At 35.9% G+C, this 21967-nt stretch overlaps 2 protein-coding genes across 2 annotated transcripts in view; one reads left to right on the top strand and one right to left on the bottom strand.

Moving 5' to 3' along the window:
* The window catches only part of UBR1 (ubiquitin protein ligase E3 component n-recognin 1), a 55068-nt gene extending 38871 nt beyond the window's left edge, over positions 1-16197 (top strand). The window contains exons 34-46 of the mRNA XM_017742064.1: positions 709-857; positions 3232-3287; positions 3596-3692; positions 4904-4971; positions 5828-5978; positions 6837-6924; positions 7858-7991; positions 9213-9321; positions 11396-11452; positions 11937-12014; positions 12669-12839; positions 13032-13133; positions 13584-16197. Of these exons, the coding sequence (XP_017597553.1) occupies positions 709-857; positions 3232-3287; positions 3596-3692; positions 4904-4971; positions 5828-5978; positions 6837-6924; positions 7858-7991; positions 9213-9321; positions 11396-11452; positions 11937-12014; positions 12669-12839; positions 13032-13133; positions 13584-13725 (1402 nt within the window). The 3' untranslated portion in view covers positions 13726-16197. The remainder of the gene's footprint in view (positions 1-708; positions 858-3231; positions 3288-3595; positions 3693-4903; positions 4972-5827; positions 5979-6836; positions 6925-7857; positions 7992-9212; positions 9322-11395; positions 11453-11936; positions 12015-12668; positions 12840-13031; positions 13134-13583) is intronic.
* A 3551-nt stretch (positions 16198-19748) lies between these two features.
* Positions 19749-21967, bottom strand: part of LOC103620959 (photoreceptor outer segment membrane glycoprotein 2) — an 11343-nt gene continuing 9124 nt past the window's right edge. The window contains exon 4 of the mRNA XM_008639705.2: positions 19749-21153. Coding sequence (XP_008637927.1) covers positions 20887-21153 — 267 coding nt within the window. The 3' untranslated portion in view covers positions 19749-20886. The remainder of the gene's footprint in view (positions 21154-21967) is intronic.

The following is a 21967-nucleotide window of genomic DNA, read 5'->3' as shown; positions in this document are numbered from 1 at the left end:
AAATATTCTGTTGTCAGCTGAATCAAAATTTTTCTTGATAACTGATCTTCATAGGAAAAATTCTATAGTTAAAGTGGTGTTTAAGTGTGAGCCTGGCTAACCCCAGACTTTGTGGTACAATTGTTTTGTCCATAGAGATATGGAGATTTAATACAAATGTCATGTATTTCTGTTAGAAAGTTCTGTGTGTGACTTAGAAAAAAACCCACAAGCCATTAAAACTGCTAAATGCTTTTTTACATATAACTACATTTACATAAACTAGCCTAGTGTCATTTGAAGAGAGCTTAAATGCTAAAACATATGTTTAAAAACACGCTTGAAATGTCTTCCATTTTTAGCATCTTATTGTTTTCACTTCAGGATTTATAATTACAATTTCTTACAATGTTACTTTCATTGTATTTTACTTCAAAATATTTGCATTTTTCTAGTCTGAATTATAGTGTAGTACACAGGAGTAATATTTTCCATCCTGGCAGCTCTTAATCTCTCAATTTGTAGAGTCCTTTTATGTCAAGGTATTTGTTTACTACTGAAAGCTAGGGATTTTTTTCACCTCTGTCCAGACAAAAAGTCTTTGTATTCAGTATTTCTTTCATAAATAACTGTCCTGGATTGAACTTACTTTGTTAGTGATTGATTAACCAGTAAGTAATAAATACTATTAATAATTGAGACTGAAATTATCTTGTCTTGGTTTTGCAGAGCCAAGTACTCAAGCAGTATCAAGGAGATGCTTATTCTCTTTGCCACCACCATTTACAGAGTTGGGCTAAAAGTGGCTCCAAATGAAGCTGATTCCCGGATTCCTATGATGACCTGGAGCACATGTGCTTTTACCATCCAGTGTATAGGTAAAGCATAATTTCAGTTTAGTCTGTCTCGTAATTGAAAATGTTACAGTTGCTTGATTGTATAATTTCATACAATATGATTGTGTAAATAATACTTTTACATAAGTACGAGCCATATGTAATAGTATAGCAAAGTAAATTATATGTAATTGCATATATAAGAATAGAATTATTATCTATAAACCAATATAAATAGTAGGATGTTTTTCTTAGATCATGAAATGAGATATGGAATGCCAACATTGAGTTTAATTTGAGACAGCAGTTAGTGATCATGTTCCACATTATTGATTGTAACCTTAAGCGTGTTCAATTAATATCTTCAGGCTGCCAAAGATCACTGACCTGCAGGGATCTCCTATGCTAAATATCTAATAGCTGTGAGATAGTACTCCCTGTCTCATTATTTGTTTTTGTCTGTATCCTTAAAGAATCTTTGTGGAATTTGTAGAGGAAAGTCTCTTGTACTCTGAGATTGCTAAGTAGGTACCTGATAGAAAAAGAAACAAACCAAAAACCCGCCAAAAAACCTAACCCAAACATTCTCTACCATGAATCTCTGAAGGCAAAAAAATTACCAGAAAAGTGATCTCATTTTTTGGGATAATGTACCTGTTTATCCAATTTCATTTCTGGATTACATACACAAATAAGTTTGTGTAATAAACATGAAGCTGTAGATAAATCTGTAGAGGCTTCCAGGCAGGGAGAAAGGCAAGAGCTAAGTCTGACATGCAAGATGAAGGAATTGAGAATGTAATTGTGTATGTCCATAAATGTGATTTGCCAGTTATACCAACTGTTTCTTGATGAAACTGTTGAAGTACAAGTTTAGTCTACCTTAAATCTCTAATGGACAAGACTGAACCGAAGTATCACGAGTTTAGAAGGTTTTTAGGCGGATTGGGAATATTCTGATAAGGCAGAAATAGTCACAAAACTGATTGCATCTTTCGATGGATTCTATTAAGAGTTTTCAAAAAGGTTGAGAAAAGACTGGAAACCACCCACCTTATTAACATTACTATACTTAATGATGTGCAGGTTGGTTTTGTTTGGTATATGAAAAAAGATACTGGTGGCTGTCAGGGAGGAGCTTGCCAGCAAGTATGTAAATGCAACTGTTACCACAGGTGTGATATTGAAGGCCTGTGTTAATCATAGAAAATCCAAGTACTCTGGAGGACAAGAGTATAAAGCCAGAGGGACTACTGTGACAGTTTGATTGGATTCATTCACCACTTCCTTGGATTCATTTTTGTTTGCAAATAGAGCAGACTTTTGTGAAATTGTAAAGCAAAACTGCTTGCATAGCTTCAGTATGCTGGTCTGGAGTCTACTCATAGTGCATTATTAAAACCATTCAGTGGGCATGTAGCCAAGCTGCCTAGACAAGGAACTTTAGAGAAACCTAGAGGAGGTTCAAAGCATCGTTGACCCAAGGGATCTGAATTAGTATTATTGCCAAAAGCCAGATCCTTGAAAAAAGAAACAAACTCAAAAAAAAACAAAAAAAAACAAAAACAAAAAAAAAAAAACACCAACCAAAAAACCCAAAAAACCAAAATCTCCCAATTAGATCAAATTTTAAAAATTCCAAGTGTACTGTTTCATATCCAAAAAGCGACTAAAGTGCAAAAAAATTATATTCTCACCATGCCTTTTTACTCAACTGAGTGAATTTGATTTCTTATTTTTATTGGCTTGTTTTTTATTATTCCTTCAGAACCAGTGCACTCAGGGAGGAAAGCTAAATTGTATTCCAGCTTGGGAATTTTGTTTTCAAAATATTTCTATTAAACTGCAGTCAAATGCAGTAGTGCAAATTTTGCCAGGTTGCCCAGAGAAGTTGTGGTTGCCCAAACCCTGACAGTGTTCAAGGCCAGGTTGGATGAGGCCTTGAGCAACCTGGTCTAGTGAGGGGTGTCCCTGCCCATGGCTGGGGGGTGGGAATTAGATGATCTTTAGGGTCTGTTTCAACCCCTTAACATTCTATGATTCTATGATAAACATGAGGGTAAGATGGCTGTATAGCATCTCTGTAAATGAAACTTGGTGGTCTGGAGCGTTGCATAAGGGTACCTGAAAATAAATCTGAATCCATAGAATGAATGTGTTATCATTCATATGAAACAATGTTCCTTTAAATCCTTAGTTAGCAAGGTCTGAAAGCTGAAAATTTTTATGAAGCTTACTAAAATAATTTATCTGGGAAATGTTCAGTGCTATTTAAGACCAATTTTTTTTTTTCCCAAGAGAATTCTCTTTATAAGAATGAAGTTGAGCTTTAAAAATGAGTGTCTATACTAAGAATAAATTTGTATTAGGTTGTGTAGAACAAAGCAACTTAATTTTTTCTCTGTTTAATTTTAAGAAAACCTCTTGGAAACAGAGGGCAAGCCTTTATTTGGATCTCTACAAAATAGACAGGTATGGATGAGTAAGATATGCAATATATTTTAAACAAAAAAATTTATTTATGATATACATGCATCTATAAACCTGTTGAAACTGCTAACATCAAGATCATTCTCTGTCAAGGGATATCTCTCAATGTGTGGATCCATAGTATAAAGAGCACTTTGAAAGAATAATATGTCTGCTTATATATGGATGTTCATATTAAATTAATTAATAAATGTGGTTTATGTTTGTAGACGTAAATATGTTTTTACAATTCTGTATCACTATTATATTTAGCCTTTTTTCCTGTTCAACCATTTTCTCTTGCGCTCTAGCACAGTGGCCTTAAAGCATTAGTGCAGTTTGCAGCTGCTCAGAGAACAACATCCCCCCAGGTCCTGATTCAGAAACACCTGATTCGTCTTCTAGGAGGTACTGTATTTCTTTTCTGTGCTACCTTTTGTGTCACAGAAGTTTCTGTTCCAAAATGGCACACAGGTTAATACAGCGTGGAAACAAGGGTCGGAGTACTTGTCAACAGTGCTCGCTTCAGTTGCCTGAAATTACGGGGTGTGGATTGAACTCACCCCAGATTACCCAGACTTACAGGTACTCAAGTCTGGAACAGATGGGTACCACATATTTCTGGCAGTGTTGGAAATTGCTCAAATTCTCTTCTAAACAGGTGAATAAAGCCACAAAATAGGTATTTCTTTCTTAATTGTGAGACCTCATCTTCTCAGCGTGGAGAAGAGAAGGCTCTGGGGAGGCTTCATTGCAGCCTTCCAGTATGTTAAGAGGGCTTATAAAAAGGAAGGAGAGGGACTTTTTATCGAGGTAGATAGGGACAGGACAAAGGGGAATGGTTTTAAACTGAAGACAAGGTTTAGATTAATTATTAGACAGAAATTCTTTATTGTGAGAGTGATGAGGCACTGAAACAGGCTGCTCAGAGAAGCTGTGGATGATCCATCCCTGGAAGTGTTAAAGGCCCGACTGGATGGAGCTCTGAGCAACCTGATGAAGTGAGTGTCATCCCTGCCCGTGGCAGGGGGATTGAAACTGGGTGATCTTTAAGCTCCCTTCTGATGCAAACCATTCTATGATTCTGTGATTTGCAGTACTTTCAAAAGGCTGCTTGAAACCTAGCTTAAGATATTTCGGTCTCAGGGAGAGCTAGTTTGGGGCATGTAACTTCCCCCATGTTTCTTATTGATTAGGTTAGTATGGTGGCCTTTGTGAATCCCACACTCTCATTTGCTTTCTACTTGATAAGACTCTTAGGTGTAGTTCTTAGGCTTTTGGATTGGTGAGGTTGTGAGGCATCTAGTGTTGAGGTGCCTAAGGACCATCACCCTTAACACTGTGTGGGATTTATTAGAGCCAGAGAAATAAAGACCAGAATTTTGAAGATATATTAATTAAAATTGTCAGCTGTTTGGGCATGTGGAAATAGCTAAACATGCACAATCAATTAAATCAGGCGTAAGCAGTTAATTAAATAGATCCTCAGTTTAGAGACCTTTGATGAAAACACTGAAATGATAGAGGCTCTAAACTCAGATTGTGATACTACAGTACTACAGTTCAATCCAAAAGAAGAAAATATGTGTTAAATGTATAACTGATACTTTATTTTGTAGTTCTCCTGCCAAACTTTAAAGGGGAGGACACTCCATCACTCTTAGAAGTTGATATGTTCCACATTTTGGTAAGCAGGTTCATTTTATTCTTCATTTTAATACTCTTTTTTGAGCATAAATTTTTGTGTTCTGTACTCTGTAAATAGTCCTGCACTATCTGTTCACTTGCATCAGTCAAATGATAATACAAGAGCAACAATCAAATGATTACATATGACTGCTATGTATGTTTACTTTTAGTTCTGCTAACTTTCAAGTCTTTGCTGTCCTGTTCTTATTAAATTTCATGCTTGCAATCTCAATCTTCTTTTTAACACTTCCATTGTTATTAAGCATAAAAAAAATAAACTTAAGAAATATACTCAGTTTCTTTCCCTCACTTTCCCTTTGTCTCAGTCAGTATCTCGTACGTTCTGATTCCTTGACATTCACTCTCATTACCTTCTGGTATTTTTCTTAGCCTCTTCTTTCTGTTCTTAATACAAATCTGTATTATTGGTTTTTCTGCTGTTAAAAAAACCCCAAGCAAGTATAAAACAGCCAACAAAACCAAACTCACCAAATAAAATCTGTTTTACCGTGGCTGCTTTTCTATCTAATGCTCGGTCTCACTTCTCACTTATTGCAGTGTGTTTTGTCTTATGTCAAAGAACAGAAATTAAGCTTTTTAGAACTGGACAACCTGTCCTGGTGTATCTCTAAACTGGCAATTACCACGCAACTCAGAGTTTCCTATGTACCATGCTGCACAAATGGTTAATATTTTCCAGTGGGTTTTTCCTACACTTTGAATTAAAACCAGCAAGATAGATTAACAGACTACAGAAATAAAATACAAATGTATGATGAGAATATAATTGTTACCCTTGTATCTATTACCAAATTTTTGTCACTTTAATATTTGCCTATTCCTTTTCACTGTAGGTGGGAGCTGTGTTATCCTTTCCATCTTTATACTGGGAAGATGCTGTAGACTTGCAACCTTCCTCAGTTAGTTCAGCCTATAACCACCTCTACCTCTTCCATCTGACAACACTGGCACACATAGTGCAAATTGTCATCTCTTCAGCAACAGGTAGATGTGTATTTATGTCACAATTTTTGGACATTTTTGCACAATTTCTTAAAAATAATGTATTGACACCATTAGTGTCTTCCAGGTATAAACTTTCTCATAATAAAGTGACACTTAGGGCTAGGTAGTAATAACTGTTTTCTGATAAAAATGAAATAGCGCTACATCAAGTTCAGAGCATTTTATTATATCACTTCTGTGTACTTAAGCTTTAAGAAAACAAACTAGTTATTGATATACCAGTACTTGCTCCAGTCAGTCATTTCAGAGGGGTAACTTTCCCTTTTTCACTCCTTGTAGGAGAATCAAAGTTCTGCCAAGCAGTGTCACTGAGCTGTACAGTGACAATGATTATGGATTTGGGAAATAAAATTTTCTGCACCCTTCAACTTAGGAAATACCCAGATCCGAAATACAGAATCCTGTAAACTGATAGAAGAGACTTTCACTTTCCTCTCTATTTCATAACATTGTTAAAAATTACCAGTAGCCTATAGGCTTACTAGCTACTAGTTTTCTTTTTCTTCAGTGTGATAGGAATTAAAAAAAAACTAAACATTTTTTAAATTTTCTGTAGCTTAAGCTATGTAGGACAACTTCAAAAGTTCAAGGGAAGGAAGCAGTTCTTTACATGAGGATAAGCAATGAGAGAGTAATCCTGATTGTTCCTTACAGGATTCAGTCTTAGGAGAACATTTTTAAGGCAGAAAATAGCAAATAGAAAAGAATTAAGCAAAGTAAAGTGGAAATAATTCTGTACTGCAATTAAATAATAATAAAAAAAGGTTTTAGTATTTGTAAAAGAGAAGTGTGTCAGGATGGAGTGCATTTACAGTGGATTCATCTTTTTGTGTGCAGAATCCCCCACTGCTCACTCATCTGACAACAGTGAGGAGGCACAGTCTGCACAGTCCTTCTGTAGAGAGGTTTGCCAGTACACCAGTGGGTAAGTGCAATTCAGATGCAGCATTACATTTTCCTGGAAAGATAGCATTCCACAGGATTGACCAGCACAACACAGAAAACAGGAAAAAAATTACCCATTTTGTATGGGGAGTTAGCAAAGTGCCTTGTGCTTTCTTCCCATGCTCCTGAACACTGAAACTGGTGAAAGGAATGCTTTTAGTTAAAGTGCTGCATTTTGTGGACAGCAGAGTAAATCATTTGTCTGAGAATAAAAAAATACCTGTATCCATTCTGGAGAGAAATACATCCATTTACAGTATTTATTTTTTGTTTGCTTTGATTATTTTGGTTTAGATCTCTTGTGTTATGAATGGAATCCAGAAAGAAGGAAATGGCCCTACTACAAAAGGGGGATAAAGTGTAAATGACGAGTGTTAGTGTTGTGACTTCCATAATGAAGTATGAATTAGTAATTTTTTTATTCTATTAATTTTATTGTTTCTGAAGAGCACTTACGCTGGTCTAAGTGGATTTTTCTCTTTCATAAACTACATTCAAAACACCAACTGAATCAAAAATTTTCACCATTTCAAAAATTGACTGGCTTTTAGTAATAAAATACAACCAGTGTAAGAATCAATTGCTCTGTGTGATGTGTTGCACTATTTATATCAGATTATTTTGAATAACCTAGAGCTGTGTATTGGCTGTTTATTTTTTGTAATTCTGAGAAAAATAGAAGTTGACCTAATTTGAAGATTTAGTACAGGTATGGAGCATAAATTCAGTACTCATTCCTTAGGAAGAAGGGAAGCTGGAAGTTAAGTGTTGGTGGCTGTGTTTCACAGATTTTGGGGTACGTGAGTGTTGCTTCTACACAGCTACCATTCTACCAAGGCTAGCCAAAATGTGAAAGTGCTAGAAGGATTTGCACTGTGAACTACTGCAGCTATTTCTCATTTGTGTTTTACAGTTGCTTTAGTCAGGATATTCCAGGCTGGCTTGTGTGGGATTGTGTTAAAACAGGCATCATGCCTTACCTTCGTTGTGCTGCTTTATTTTTTCATTATTTGCTGGGAGTTTCTCCACCTGAGGAACTACTACAAGGTAATTGTGAGAAAACAAATGTATGACCTTTTTCATCTTGAAAGAATTTTTAAATGTTCCCAATAACTTAACAATACTCAATACATTAAAGTAAGACTTGGGAAGTAAAGGACTTACTAATTTGTAAAGGAAGGGACAGGCATGAGAAGCTGCATTGTCTTGGGTTTCTTTGCATAGAAGAGCATTACTTTTGAGGTTCTGAGTATATGCAAATATGTGAATTATCAATGATTTATTGATAGTAAGTAGTTGTTGATAAAGATTCAGTGGTTTAAGCATAATTTCAGGAATTTAGATTATAACACCTGAGAAATTGCCTGGAGTATATTTTAAAAAAACAATCTTTTTGTGTAGTGCTAATGTTGGTAAATGCTAAAGGTACAGGGATTGAGCAAAACAAAGTCAAATAGATATAAAGCACATTATAAAAATTAAGCCTCTTCCTTGAAGAAACCTAATGCATTGCAGATACTAACCCCAAAAACAAAGTTTGACATCTGTCAAAATGCAGTGAAACACAGACTCATCAACTATTTGGAAAGAAGGACCATAATTTCTATGAATAACTGAAACAAAATATAACATGTGTAACATATAACAACAAAAATATAAAATTGATTTATATAAACTGTGAACTAAGTTTGAGTTTTTATTAGAATATACAAGTCAAAATCTCTGCACTTCAGGATATGCTTATCCTTACCAGGAGTCTGGATCTTTGATGCTGTAGGGAAGAGTCTTACTGGTGAACCAAAAATGTCATTTTCTGTAGCAGAGACAATAAATGACCACCCAGCAAACTATTAAATTAGCCCAACTTTATGTAATCTGTTAGCACTGAATTTATTACAGCAAAATTTAATATCGAGGACTGTCATAAGGATAGTGAAAAACAAAAATGCGAGTACAGAAACCTACTGCGCTGTGTTACATATTATGCAGTAATTTAAGCAAGGAATTCTGTTATTGCAGTAACTTACACATTAAAAAATACTTAATAGTAATTAATCAAATTTGTTTAAACAGATCCTCAGCTAATCCAAGTTACTATAGCTCTGATTAAGTTGGTGGAATAATATCCAATTGTACTATGTAGGAGCTATGCTGAAGATGTAGGATGCAGACTGTTCAATGGAAAAGGGATCAGGAGATTTCTAGTTTTGAGTGAATTATTCAGCAGTGGTGAAACGATTAAGCAGTTGTTCATGTTTTCTTTTGCAGTTTCTGAAGAAGGGCAGTTCAAGGCACTTTGTAGTTACCTCTCTCTACCTACAAATTTGTTCCTGCTCTTTCATGAATATTGGGACACAGTAAATCCACTGCTTCAAAGGTACTAACTGGGACTGGACAGGCCATGTTTTTCTGTTGTGGTGGCCCTGTGGGAATTCTAGATCAAGTTTGGTAATAAATGATTGAGCTCAAATTCATACTGAAGTTCTAAACATTTTGCACAGGTACACTGAATCTCTTAAAGCACTTCAAAAACATAAAGCATTCTCTATTTTATGGTAATTCCAATATTAAGTAATTATAGTTTACGGGACTAGTGCTTGCAGACCTATATGAAACCATACAGGCAGAAGTTATTTTAAACCTTTGCTTGCTTGATATGCCACTTAATGTTCATTTGCCTATTTTTAATCTGTCTACAGAAAAAATGCTGATTACATGAGCTATAAAATGAGATTGTAGAAAATCCCGTAGCTGACAGGGTGAGGCTTTGTATTATTTCTTCTCAGCATTTGCAAAATAGACTGGTGGATGTGTAAAGTGGCTTAATGTTTAAAAGGTACAGTTTGAGCATTACCATCTGCAGTCATGAAATCATAAAATGTTAGAGGGTTGGGAGGGACCTTAAAGATCATCTGGTTCCAACCCCACTGCCATGAGCAGGGACACCTTCTACTAAACCAGGTTGCTCCAAGCCTTATTCAACCTGGCCTTGAACACTGCCATGGCTGGGGCATCCACACCTTCTCTGGGCAGCCTGTTCCAGTATCTTACCATCCTCAAAAGAAAGAATTTCCTTCCTAGTTTTTGACCTAAATTTCCCCTTTTTTAGTTTGTGAAAGTAGCGGTAAATAAAGACTTGGTTAAATTCTGCATTCAAAACCTCAAATTGAATAAACAGACATACCACCCCCCACCCCAATTAAGAATAATCCAGCTATATTGTGTTGGAGAATGTGTATTTAATGTGACCATTTGAGCACCTGGTTGCATTAATGATTATTCCTGGTTCTTGGCAGAATTCTCTGACTCACATTAACTTTTACTGCATTGTTGTTTGGTTGAGTTTTCTAACCTCTCGTTGTTTTAACCTTTATTGTCCAGACTTCTTCCATGTAGGGATGTTTTGAACTGTTGATTTCCAACTTATAGTCCATATAGGTGACCTAGACAGTTCTCTACATACAGTTTTATTATGATCAATTCCATGTGTAGTATATATTATTACTTATAAATTAATACATTAATTTTTACAAGTAAATTATTGAATAAGTTTGTCTTACTTGTTCCTTGATATTGGCTCAAAGACATAACAGTGCTTCTAAGAGAACACAGAAGATGATGCTTGTGAACATTGGGAAAGATCACTAGAAGCAGGATTAACAAATAGTTACAGTGCTCCCAGTCAGAAAAACAGGTTTCAAGCAGGAGGCTGCATATTTAACGTAATAGTAACAGTTGCCAAATCATCATGCAGGTTCCCATATGTTTTTTCACAGAATCTTATTTCAGAAGACTAAATTTGATGATTGTTGAGAAATGCGTTAAATGAAGCATGCTAGATTGACCATCTGGTGTAGTTCTTTCTCCCTTCTCCTCCTTTTTGTAGAAATAACTTAAAAAACATCTTAAACATACCAGTTCCTCTGTTCAATAACTGGCCAATACCTGCCATTGTTTCAATAGGCACATTTGGCCATTCTAAGCAAGCACACATCACGCAATAAACAATTGTAAAATAACCACTAGGTGATGATTATTTAATAAAAACAGCAAATGTTTTTCTATTAGACTGTACAATATTTTTTTATTTATGCTGTGTCTTTTAGTGCATGTATTCCAAAAGGTGCTGTGTATTGTACCCCACTTTGAGAAACTGAGTATGTCTGAAGATTGCATGCATTTTTAAACTGTGTTAATCTTGTGTTTTCATGTGCATGATGATAATTTTAAGCATTTTTTCACATAGATTTTTCCTCCTGTATGCAAACTTAAAATGTTCTCCTTAAGAAAAGTATAAAAAAAATCCCTTTTTTTCCTTGCAAAGTTTTAGGTAGAAATATCAATGCTTTTATCAGTGTTGTGTTTGCTTATCATTTACTAGTTTAGTTTAATGAACCTAAATGTGTATTTTTACCAAAATGCTGTCATCTGCAAATGTTTGTTTGAAATAGGTGGTGTTCTGACCCAGTGGTGTTAAGTTGTTTGAAAGGGAAAAGCATTGCAATAAGGTAAGCTTACTGTTATTGTTTTCTTCTGGTTTTGATTTAAAATACTTGAGAGAATGAAGTGCTTGTTGTGGGCAAGTTAGAGATTGCGTGTTTTATTCCTTGTGCTCTACTACTAGAAGTACATTTGTCTTTAAATGTCTTGTTTATTATTCCTCATGGAGTGACTCTTCATTGAGATTGTACAACATTGTTAGACAAGTAATCTGTCCTGCTCTAGGAAAGAACAAAAGCTAACTGAAATATGAAATGTCTTCATACATGTAGGTTATATATGAAATTTAAGTTCAACACTTTGCTGGAATATAGAAAATATTCAAGCTCCCATGTGAAGCGTCTCACTTGGAATTCCAGGACTGAAGAATTGCTCTAGAATTGTAGACACTTGCAGAAGTGACCAAAAGCTTAGCAGGGATTCATAGTTATTTATTCTGTTAATTGCTTTGATCTTTATTATTCTCATAATAGTTCTTTTCCACTTACCCAGGTATCCTAGGAAAAGAAATCGTTTAATAGAGCTTCCTGAAGACTATAGTTGCCTTCTGAACCAAGCCTCTCAGTTTAAGTAAGATGTAGCATATTTAGTTGTCTTCTTGGATGTTTTGTCACTTCTAGTGAATTTTATATTCTTGCAGTTACTGTAACTGGTGTTGAAACCAAACAAAAATTATTTTGTAGAAGTGAAGGCATTGTTATGTTTATACTGGCCAATGCTAGCACATGTTCATTTTTAAATGTGAAACACAACTTGCTAACTGAAGTAATTTTTTTTTTTATAAGACAATATGTAAAATTTTTATAGCTTAATCTGCTGGTCATTTTTCTCCAGTGCAATGTGCATTCAGTTTGGCTGTAAGTCTGAAAATTATTTTTGCACTGGACACAACAAGCCCAGATGATGGCACTGTTTTATGCCGAGAAGAGTGAATCATAGGATAATTCAGGTCAGAAGGGACTTCTGCTGATCATCTGGTTCAACCTCCTCCTCAAAGCAGATATCTTGCAGATAAAATATTTCAAGCAGTGTGAAAACACAACCTAAGGCAGATATGTGAAATGATTATGACATAATATTTCTTAGGTTTTTGTTTGATTGTGATTTGGGGTTTTTAGTTGGTTGGATGATCTTTTTGGGGTTTTTTAAGGAACATTAACTTCAGTTAACATTTCTTTTAAAGTTTTCATTCCTACTGTGACATGCTGGTTACACTTCTTTTAGATGCCCACGGTCTTCTGATGATGAACAAAAACACCCAGTATTGTGTTTATTCTGTGGGGCAATGTTGTGTTCCCAGAATACTTGCTGTCAGGAGCTGGTGAATGGGGAGGAGTTGGGAGCCTGTACTTCTCATGCTCTTCAATGTGGAGCTGGAGTCTGCGTGTTTCTCAAGTAAGTAGCCAGAATTTAATGTGTTAAAGAATAAAGGGAAATATTAGAAGGACAGAATTCACAACATTGTCAAAGCATTTGATTCTTTTTGTCTGAGATAAAGAAACATTACTTCGACATAAGTTAAGCTCACCAAAAAGGGAAGAGCCTCCTTGGAGTTGTATTTTAAATGCAGCTATTCTTTTCTTTAAGAATCAGGGAGTGCAAAGTTGTCCTCATTGAAGGTAAAACCAGGGGCTGCTTATACCCTGCGCCCTACTTGGATGAATATGGAGAAACAGATCCAGGTCTAAAGTAAGTAAATGTTTGACTTCCTACATTTTCATTTCTGTATCTCTTTCTTTCTTACACTTACTGGACAACACGTTCTTCTGTCCAGTGTGTACAGCACTGTAGGTAATGCGTGTCTTGGCCTGGGGAACTGATGGCAGTTTCCAGTCAGGAATGGGTAGTTTATGAGGAAATACCGTTTTTTGGTACTGTTAAACTGCCTTATTTTTCTCAAGAATGTTTTGTATGCATTTCATCAGAAACATGTGACAACTGCTATTGCTGAAATATCATAATAGAAATGGCAGTCATTGCTTGTCACAAGTAGAAATTTTTTTACGTTTCAAATAGACTTGTTGGGATTGGTGTTCCTACAAGTATCTAATTAGTCTAGTGTTAATGTTAGACTATTAATTGGACAGTTTATCAGTTGCTGTTCTGATAATGCTAATTCTCTTCTTTTCTTCTCTGAAGAAGAGGCAATCCCCTGCACTTATGTTGGGAGCGTTACCGGAAGCTCCATCTGCTGTGGCAGCAGCACTGCAGCAGAGAGGAGATTGCGAGGAGCCAAGAAACGAATCAGATCTTCTTTGGATTCAACTGGCAGCTGCTCTGAGTCTCTTGATTTTAGTGAAAACTTTTACCTTTGGCAGTGCTTTGGAAAAGAAAAGGAGGGTGGCAGTAAAAAATCTACTCAAGTGGTTTCTGTAGTTCAGACAATTAATTGATGGATTCTCTAGGTTGGATGTATAACTGATACATTGAAACAGAAACTCATATAATATATTTTCCTCTTTTTTCTTTCAAAAAAAAAAAAAAAAAGAAAACCACATTCTGTAATTATTACTGAACATCCAGGTCCAGAAATATTTCCATTTTTTTCAGAAGTTTGAATTGTTTCACATGTTTTCATGAGGACAGCTTCAGAGCACACACCACATTTGTCTCTTCCATGCCTTGAGAACATATCTAAATGATGTTGCCAAGGAAAAGCCTCCTTTACTTTCTTCCTGGGTTCTTTTCCCAAGCTTAGTGAAGCTTTAAATATGTTGAGATAATACTGGAGTGGAAGTGGTGCCAGGTCTTTAGTCATCTGCAGAAACAGTTATAATAAAGAATATGTTTTACTGATAAAGCTTACATTCAGCTATACTTTGGGATTTAATGAAGAGTTTTCATTAATGAATTCTTTAAATGAGAGGTGTGGTATAGAAAGTGCATGGGGAGAATTACCATCCTGCTTGTTGTCAAAAACCTAAGTCTGTGCTTTTTGTGTTGCCAGAACTGCACTTTATCTAATGAATTTATCCTCCATTCATGTATATCAATAAGACGTCTAGGGCTTCACCACTTGGCTAGGTTGTGGTTAGTTTTACATCCTTTACAGTTTGTCTTCTGAGATTTTCCCCAAGAATCAAAAGTGAAAATTCTGCAGGTAAGTAGTTGTAGTGTAGCTCTGCAAGCTGTATGAGAGCCAGAGACTGCAGTAAAGTAAGCAGCCTTCAAAGCTATCACTGGACTAAAATCAAGGCCCAAAAGCAGCAAGTTTTGGAATCAGAAATAAATTTGCCCATATTTGAGGGATTTTCCACTCATCGTCCTCTACCACTATTGTTTGGAGCATGTTTTGGTGTCTGCATAAATGAAATGGTGTGTTTTGGGAGGCGTGTTCAGTGGTTCAATGCCAGGTAGAGCAGAAAAGGGAAAAAAGGTGGCTCAGTCTGTCTCTTTGCCCTTCAGTAGTTAATAGCACATTGTGATTAAACTCTCTCTCAATGATATGTGATTGTGGTTCAGTTCTAAATGTTTGTTCTTCTGTTTTCTGAATTTCAGTCATAATACACATGAGAGAATTTGTAATGTGACAGGTAAAAACTCTTTCCATGGAAATTACCATTTCCATGTGAAAGTTTGAAGTCGTCACTACCCTCAATTTCCCTGCCCCTTTGCTATTTGGATTCTTTCGTGCCATTTTAATAAGGCTTTCAAGGAGAGGTTTTCAAATAAATGTCTGAGTGTGTTTTTGTATGATGTATTTTTTTTGTTTTGTCACAATTATATGAGAGACAGTAGAATCACAATTAATGGTTTAGATTTAAATACCATTCTTCTGGGGTTTTTTAATGTTTTTTGAGTTTGTATGTATGAGTGCATTTAACAGCACCATAACTAATTTAAAGATACAATACCAATGACGTTAAATACTGTTCTGGTTTCAAATAGTTTTTAAAAACTTCTGCCGTAATCCTTCCCCAGTGATATAAAAAGTTGGCTTTGGTCTATTTTCCAGGTATTCTGTTTCTTGCAATTAAGACCATTCTCCTTATTTTGATTCTGTCAGATTTTAAACCTGCATATTAAACTCTTTGAAGACAAACATTAATTCTGTTAGTCTTCTCTAAAACATGTTTGAAACACATACTGAATTTAGAACAGCTGTCATGAAAACTTGCATGCACTGGTGATTTTTATGTCATCAAAACACTGCTTGCCAACAAAAATATTGAATTAAGACTGGCAAATTGATACCAAACCTGTATTTTCTTACTGTTTCCCTCTGATATTTACCTATTAAGTTATCAAAAACTTTCAGTTATCTTGCACTTCACTGATACAAAATTTCCATTATCCAATATGCAGTGAGATCACTTCATTTTGTTTTCTGTCTGAACTGTAGTATGTAAGGACAGGAGTAAGAGCAGATGAGCTTGTTTAAAGCTCTGGAAATCTCTTTGTAGCTGAAGAAGTGGGAGGGGAAAGTTGCATCTTTCTGTACGTTTGCACATACTAATTTAGCAAATGGGCTCCCATATCATTCACTGACTAGCGTGGTCATCTTTCATTTCATAAATTACTATGCAGTTTTGTTCACTGTGAGTATAATCTGTATTTAGTGACTGCAAGATGCTTATGCCACTTATTTCTGTTCCATCCAAGCTGACAGAAGTTATTTGATAATGCACATACTGGTATCTTAAATTGCAAAAATGTAAATTTGAAACTTGTATAATGTTCTTGTGCTTTTGAAATAAAATATCTTGTATATGTATATTTAAAAAAAGGAAATAAAGTAACTTCTCGTAGATTATTCAGTTTTTATTTGAAGGCATTTTGACACCTCACAGTTCATTTTACAAGAGCGCTATAATGGTGTCTGTCAGTATGGGAAAGGAGAAGAGCTGGTAAATGGTTGGTAAACTACCAGTTATCCCTGTAGGTTGTATCATCATTATACTGTAAGGAATGGTAGCATGCTTTTTCTTATGTAAAGATACACTCCACTCGAAACTTATCCTAGTATTTTACAGATGCAAATTCCTGCAGTGTCTACCTACTTTTCTAAGAGAAATCTTAAGTACAGAGTTTAATTTTTACATGCCCTAAAACTGATCTAGTTGAGTGATTCTGGTTTTGTATCTTCTCAAAGTACTGGTTGTGCTGTTTGGCAGATACTTAACCTCTGGAAAGGGAAACTTTGTGGTGTTGGTCTAATGTGCTGTGTGATACATACTTTTAAAAAAATGTTCTGTTATACAGCTAATCAAACAGTCAAGACATCTACGTAGAAATGGCCAGTACTTCTTGCACATTTTTATGTTGCAGCTTGTCATCATGTCCTCACTGCTTTGCTGTAGCTTTGGGCACCATTTGGGTGTTAATGGTGTTGCTCTTTGTTTGTTCTTAGTAAACGGTTTTTAAGAACCAATTCCTGAAAAGGTAAAAGGTAGAGGTAGATAGATTGAAGTCTACTAGCAAAATTGTTCTGAAGAAAATTACAATAAGGATCCTGTTAATTAAGGCAGAAAAGAAAAAAGCCGCATCACTATTTCTTGCATAGTAAAAATCTCAATGTCCAAAGTTATTTAGAGGAGAATTTTGGCCATTATATACTTGCATTATGGTTGAAATCCACTTTATTTTCTAGACAACAACCTTGAATAATCTCCAATGTAAACTACTGAGATTCATAATACAACATTTAAGTTGTTACTTAGATTCTTCTAACCTATTGACAAGGTGTTCAAAGATACTTTATCAAAAATAGAAGTTGTTTCATTTCTGTGGCACAATCTCATTTCTTTGTTTTTATCAGTATTTTGCAGGTAGGCTAAATTTGAAGGTTGATACAGAAAAAAAATGGCTAATGATGAAAATCCACTTCCTTACATGTGTCTCAAATCTAGTTATTTCTAATCCTAGCTACATTTCTCTGAAGTTACATTCAGTACAGTCGAAAGCATACATGAAAATGAAGTTATGTAAAGGAAATCTGCATTGAAGGAGAGCAAGCTGAAATTCTGAGAGATTATATACGTGATTTTGTGTAATGGTGAGTAAGAGACCAGGTACAGAGTTAAACGATAGACATTAAAATGGGACCTGACTTCTTATTTCTGTGTAACTATTGTTCATGAGATCAGTGTCAAAAAAAGGCGTATGGTTTGTGCTGTATACGTGCAGGTTGTCAAACAACTCACAGTCCATCAGACAGTTTTAGGAGGTTTCCAGGCTTCATGCTTGAGTGAATGAGCTACAGCGAAATGTTTTGAAGCACAAAGTGGGGGCTGTGGATTTCATGATCATTTGAAGTCCTTGCTATGTTTGTGAAGATGTGTGGTTAGTCTTTTCAGCAGATGCAGAACCTTACTTCTCCTCCTTAATTGTGCTTGAAATGTAACACTGGCCTCGTTGGGTACAAGTATTGAGATGCTCATCCCAAGGTACCAGAGTTCCTGCTTGAGCTATGTTCATTTTAACAAAATCCTGAATGTGTTGCATGTTTAAATTTCTTACTGTGTTTTCTCTGTGATCAACGTAGAGCAAGTGTTTTCAGTGGCACTCAGAAAGCTTTAAAGGAGAGCATTGTATGTGCAATTTCTAAAGAAACTCTCATAGTGCCTTCACCAGAAACTCAACGTTACAGTGCTTGTTTTATTTTTTAAATTAAGACCTTGATAAAGAAGATAGTTTTGTGCATAGGTGAGTTCCTTACTCTGGAATTTGCTGTATTGTTATGAATTGTGACTGGATTAGGCATTAATAACAAACAGGATAAGTGTCCCTCAAATCGTATTTATTTCTGTATCTGAGCAGATGCCCTGGCTTAAAGGCCTGGCTCACTAATGCTGTCTCTGTCTTTATAAATTATGGAGAATTAAAGATGCAGTCTGTGCTGCTGCCTGAGTTTGTTTCCTTGATCCAGTGCCTCTGGTGTTAAATACTGCAGGAAACCAAAACTATTCTGACAGGTGCTGTAAAGGAAGCTGGATATGTAGGATGTAGCACTTCCATGTTGTGAGGAAATCAATAAATACAAAGCAAAGAAGAAAGCATTTATTAACAAAAGTACATTTTATCCTGATACTGTGAAACGAGCTATCATCTTTTTGTAATGCATCTGTATTGGTGGAGACTCTGAATGCCTAGACAGGATAGAAATTAACAATCTAATGACTGAGTAATTACTGGTAATAGGCCAGACAAGGACTGTTCCCTGTGAGATGTATGCTGAAACTAAGTTAATTTCAAAACCAATCACATTCCACTCTTGCAGTTTGGGACGGTTGGCTGAGAGACAAAGGTTAATGTGCTAAATGCTAATTAGTCTTTTATGGTAAAATGTGTTTTCTTCATATGCGAGTAAATGAGCTGTGTGGGGGCCAGAGAAAATTGTGTAGCTGGATACTTACACCTCTGCTCTTCATGGTAATGTGTTCCAGCAACTGCTGGATGACATTTCTGTGTCTTGACAGAGATGCTGAGGCTGGATGATCAGTTCACTCTTCCTTCCAAATCTGTTTTTTCAGAGCAGATTCTTGACAAATCCATTAACTAGAAAGCTATCAAAAGAGTAAACTCACAGTTCTTCTAATTCTGCAAGTTTTAGTTATTGAGGTCTAGGACTGTTTTACCAAAAAGTAGATAAAATAAAATTGGGTTGAGGAAGTGACTGCTATTGACTGACACATGTGGCACTTTGCATACTCATCTGAAAAAAAATACACTGCATTTAAAGAAAAAACATATACTGTTGCAAAATCTGAGTAGTTTGCAACACATGACTGTCTTTCTCCTTGATCTGTCAAGGGACTTCAACTTTCTGTATTCATTCTTTTCCAGTCTGTATCAGCTAACTATAGAGCTGCTGGGTAAGTACTTCTGGCTCTCAGAAATGGCTGGAGGAATTACTCACCAGTTAAGTTTTAATCCCCCACTGGGCAAAGTGATTGCAATGAAGACAAAAAATAGGCATGCAGGTAAGTGGAGTGCAAAGGGAAGAGTTAACAGTGCTTGTAGAAGGAAGTCTCAGCTTACAAATCTAGTTCCTTGAAAGGTTTTTAACATACTTAAGTGTAGGCCTAACATGTTAGGCAGTGAAGGAATTCCAGTTGAAATTATGGTCATGCACATAGCCTGCTTGAATTACACTACAGATATTACACTGCACAATTTATTTACGATATATCCTTATAGTATATTTTTTGCTTTTTCTAGTGTTATAGAATACAACAGTATTGAGGTAAAGAAATTTTTACTGTTACTCTGCACAGCTTCAAAAGTAGGAATGGTTCTGTTTCAAATATTTCAGTGATAAAATTTCTTTTACTTGATTATCTGCAAAGAATGCACTCACAGCAGTAACAAGTAAAGTATTTTATTTGGTCTTTTCACCTCTGTTTTGTATTGGTACTTCTTTCCTGCTTACTATTAATGATCAATTACAGTCATAGGGCATCCTGTAACTACAGGTGTTTTGGGCATTGAAGGCTTTCACTCCATGGATCGACAAAGCTCCTGAGCGTTGTACTAGGGGGGTAATGGGAGAGCTGTCAGTCAGTCTGCCTTCACTGATTTCAAATAAACCCTTACCTTCCCACCCCTGGATCAGTGTGGTAAGTTCTTTTGAAACGAGGAGCTTTCAAGCATCTAGGATCGTCAGTAGTTGTTTTATAGAAAGTACCTACTTGGTTTTAAACTTGTGCTATCACATGCTACTTGGAAGTTTAAATATCCCTGCACAAGCTAGCATTTTGTTTTCTTAGGCAGAGAACTCCTTTCAGCATCACCCTTTGACTTTCAGGGAAGTGGGGCAACTAGCTTTCTCTAAACTATTGGAGGGGTGAAAATGAAAAGATGCTTCAGACATTTTGGGAAAAATAAGTGAAAAAGTTTATGGTAACTTTTATTGCCTTCACCTGAATTTCACGTACCTGGTGGGTTCTTGTAGGCTGTAATACATGTATACTTTTGTTTAAATTTCCCCTTTCCTAGCTTGGACCAATAGAGTCTTCATTTCAGTTTTTGTCTTTTCTTTTTTGTAAAGAATCTTTTTTTTCCAGTGTAATAATTTCTTTTGGAATTTCCCTGCTCCTGGGACTTTTATAGGTGTAATGACAGTAATGAAAACTTCTTTGGTACCTATTCAACTGAATCTCTATGTTAGTATGTGTAGACCCATCCTGTCTGAAATATATGCTTGTGCATAATGATCTTTCTGGTGTATTCAGACCATGATAGAAGTCTGTATGTAAAGGAGAGAAAGCAGGAGAAATTCCTAAGTTTTGTGCAGTGTTGAGAATCAGGGAATTCACAAGTAAAAATACATCCATCCAAAGAAGTATTAGCATTTTTGGAGCTGTCACCAGTCTGTGGTTTGTTCAATAGTTTTACTAGTTTTTCTACCTTTTTTTTTTTCTCCCACCAGATAAAATCTGGTGACTGTAGGACTGTAATAGAGCGAAGCTACACTTGTGATGTCATTTCTTGGAAGATTTGCCTATCTAGCTGCAGGGATAGATTTTGTTGTAATATTGGTTTTGCCAGACTCTGTGTTTTGAACGTCAATGTTGGGGTCGTTCATGCTTGAGACAGTGGAGATCTGGTTGGCTTTGCCGAGGTTCTTAATGATGTTAATGTTGTATTTGGCAGTTTCCACAAAACTATTTTCTAGTAACCAACCATCTGATTCACCCTCCAGATCTCCTAGCAGAAGGACATTCTTCATGGCTGTTTGTAGGTACCGGACACCAATAAGTACAGAGAGCTGTAAGAAACAGTTAATGGTTAAACAGTTGAAATTGCAACCTCAGTCCTGTCACTAAGTCAGTTTTCTGACTTGTGTATTTACAGGCTTCGTAACTGAGTAAAGCAGACACTCTCTATCCTAGCAATGTATCTAACCATTCTTCCAATTAATTACATTTTTTTAGAAAGAAAGATAGCAGGGAGAGATGGATTGATTCTCTCTTCATTCTTCAGGTAACAATCTCCCTTGCATGTTATTAGTACATAAATACCTAGAATGACTCGGGAACCTTGCAGCCTCGGAGACTACAACTAATTGATGTAGAATGGATGATCAATTAATGGAACCATCAGTCACTGGGAAAGAAAAAATTGTAGTCAGTGGATTTTTTTTCTACTGACCTTGATTAAATCAATATTTCCTCCAAGGAGGTTTAATCATTCCTAAGTAAGCCATAGGTGTCCTACATGCCAAGGAATGAAAGTTAAGAAGGATGGCCTATAGCAGAGGCTCAAGTCTAAGTTTAGGAAAAAGCCTCACTTTCATAGTTCTGTTGGAATCAAGATCAGCCTGTCAATATTTAAGGGAGCACAGAGAGCTGGCTCGCAGCTTTTCACATGGTTTCAGAGCCCTTTTATTTCTGGCACCACCACACCACCTAGCACTGCCTGAGGACTGTTGTGAACTACTTTAATTACAGCACTAATATTTATGCAATAGAGCAATAGTAAGAAAACCAAAACAAATTAAAAAGGTAAGAAAACTGTATTGGAGCCCGTGCCATTGGGGGGTGCTTTACTTTGAGATGACAACATCCAGAGAACTTTCTTTA

Source organism: Corvus brachyrhynchos, unplaced genomic scaffold (assembly GCF_000691975.1).
Source record: "Corvus brachyrhynchos isolate BGI_N302 unplaced genomic scaffold, ASM69197v1 scaffold115, whole genome shotgun sequence".
Classification (NCBI taxonomy): domain Eukaryota; kingdom Metazoa; phylum Chordata; class Aves; order Passeriformes; family Corvidae; genus Corvus; species Corvus brachyrhynchos.
The sequence above is the reverse complement of the archived record's forward strand: the minus strand, read 5'-3'. Positions and strand labels throughout refer to the sequence as shown.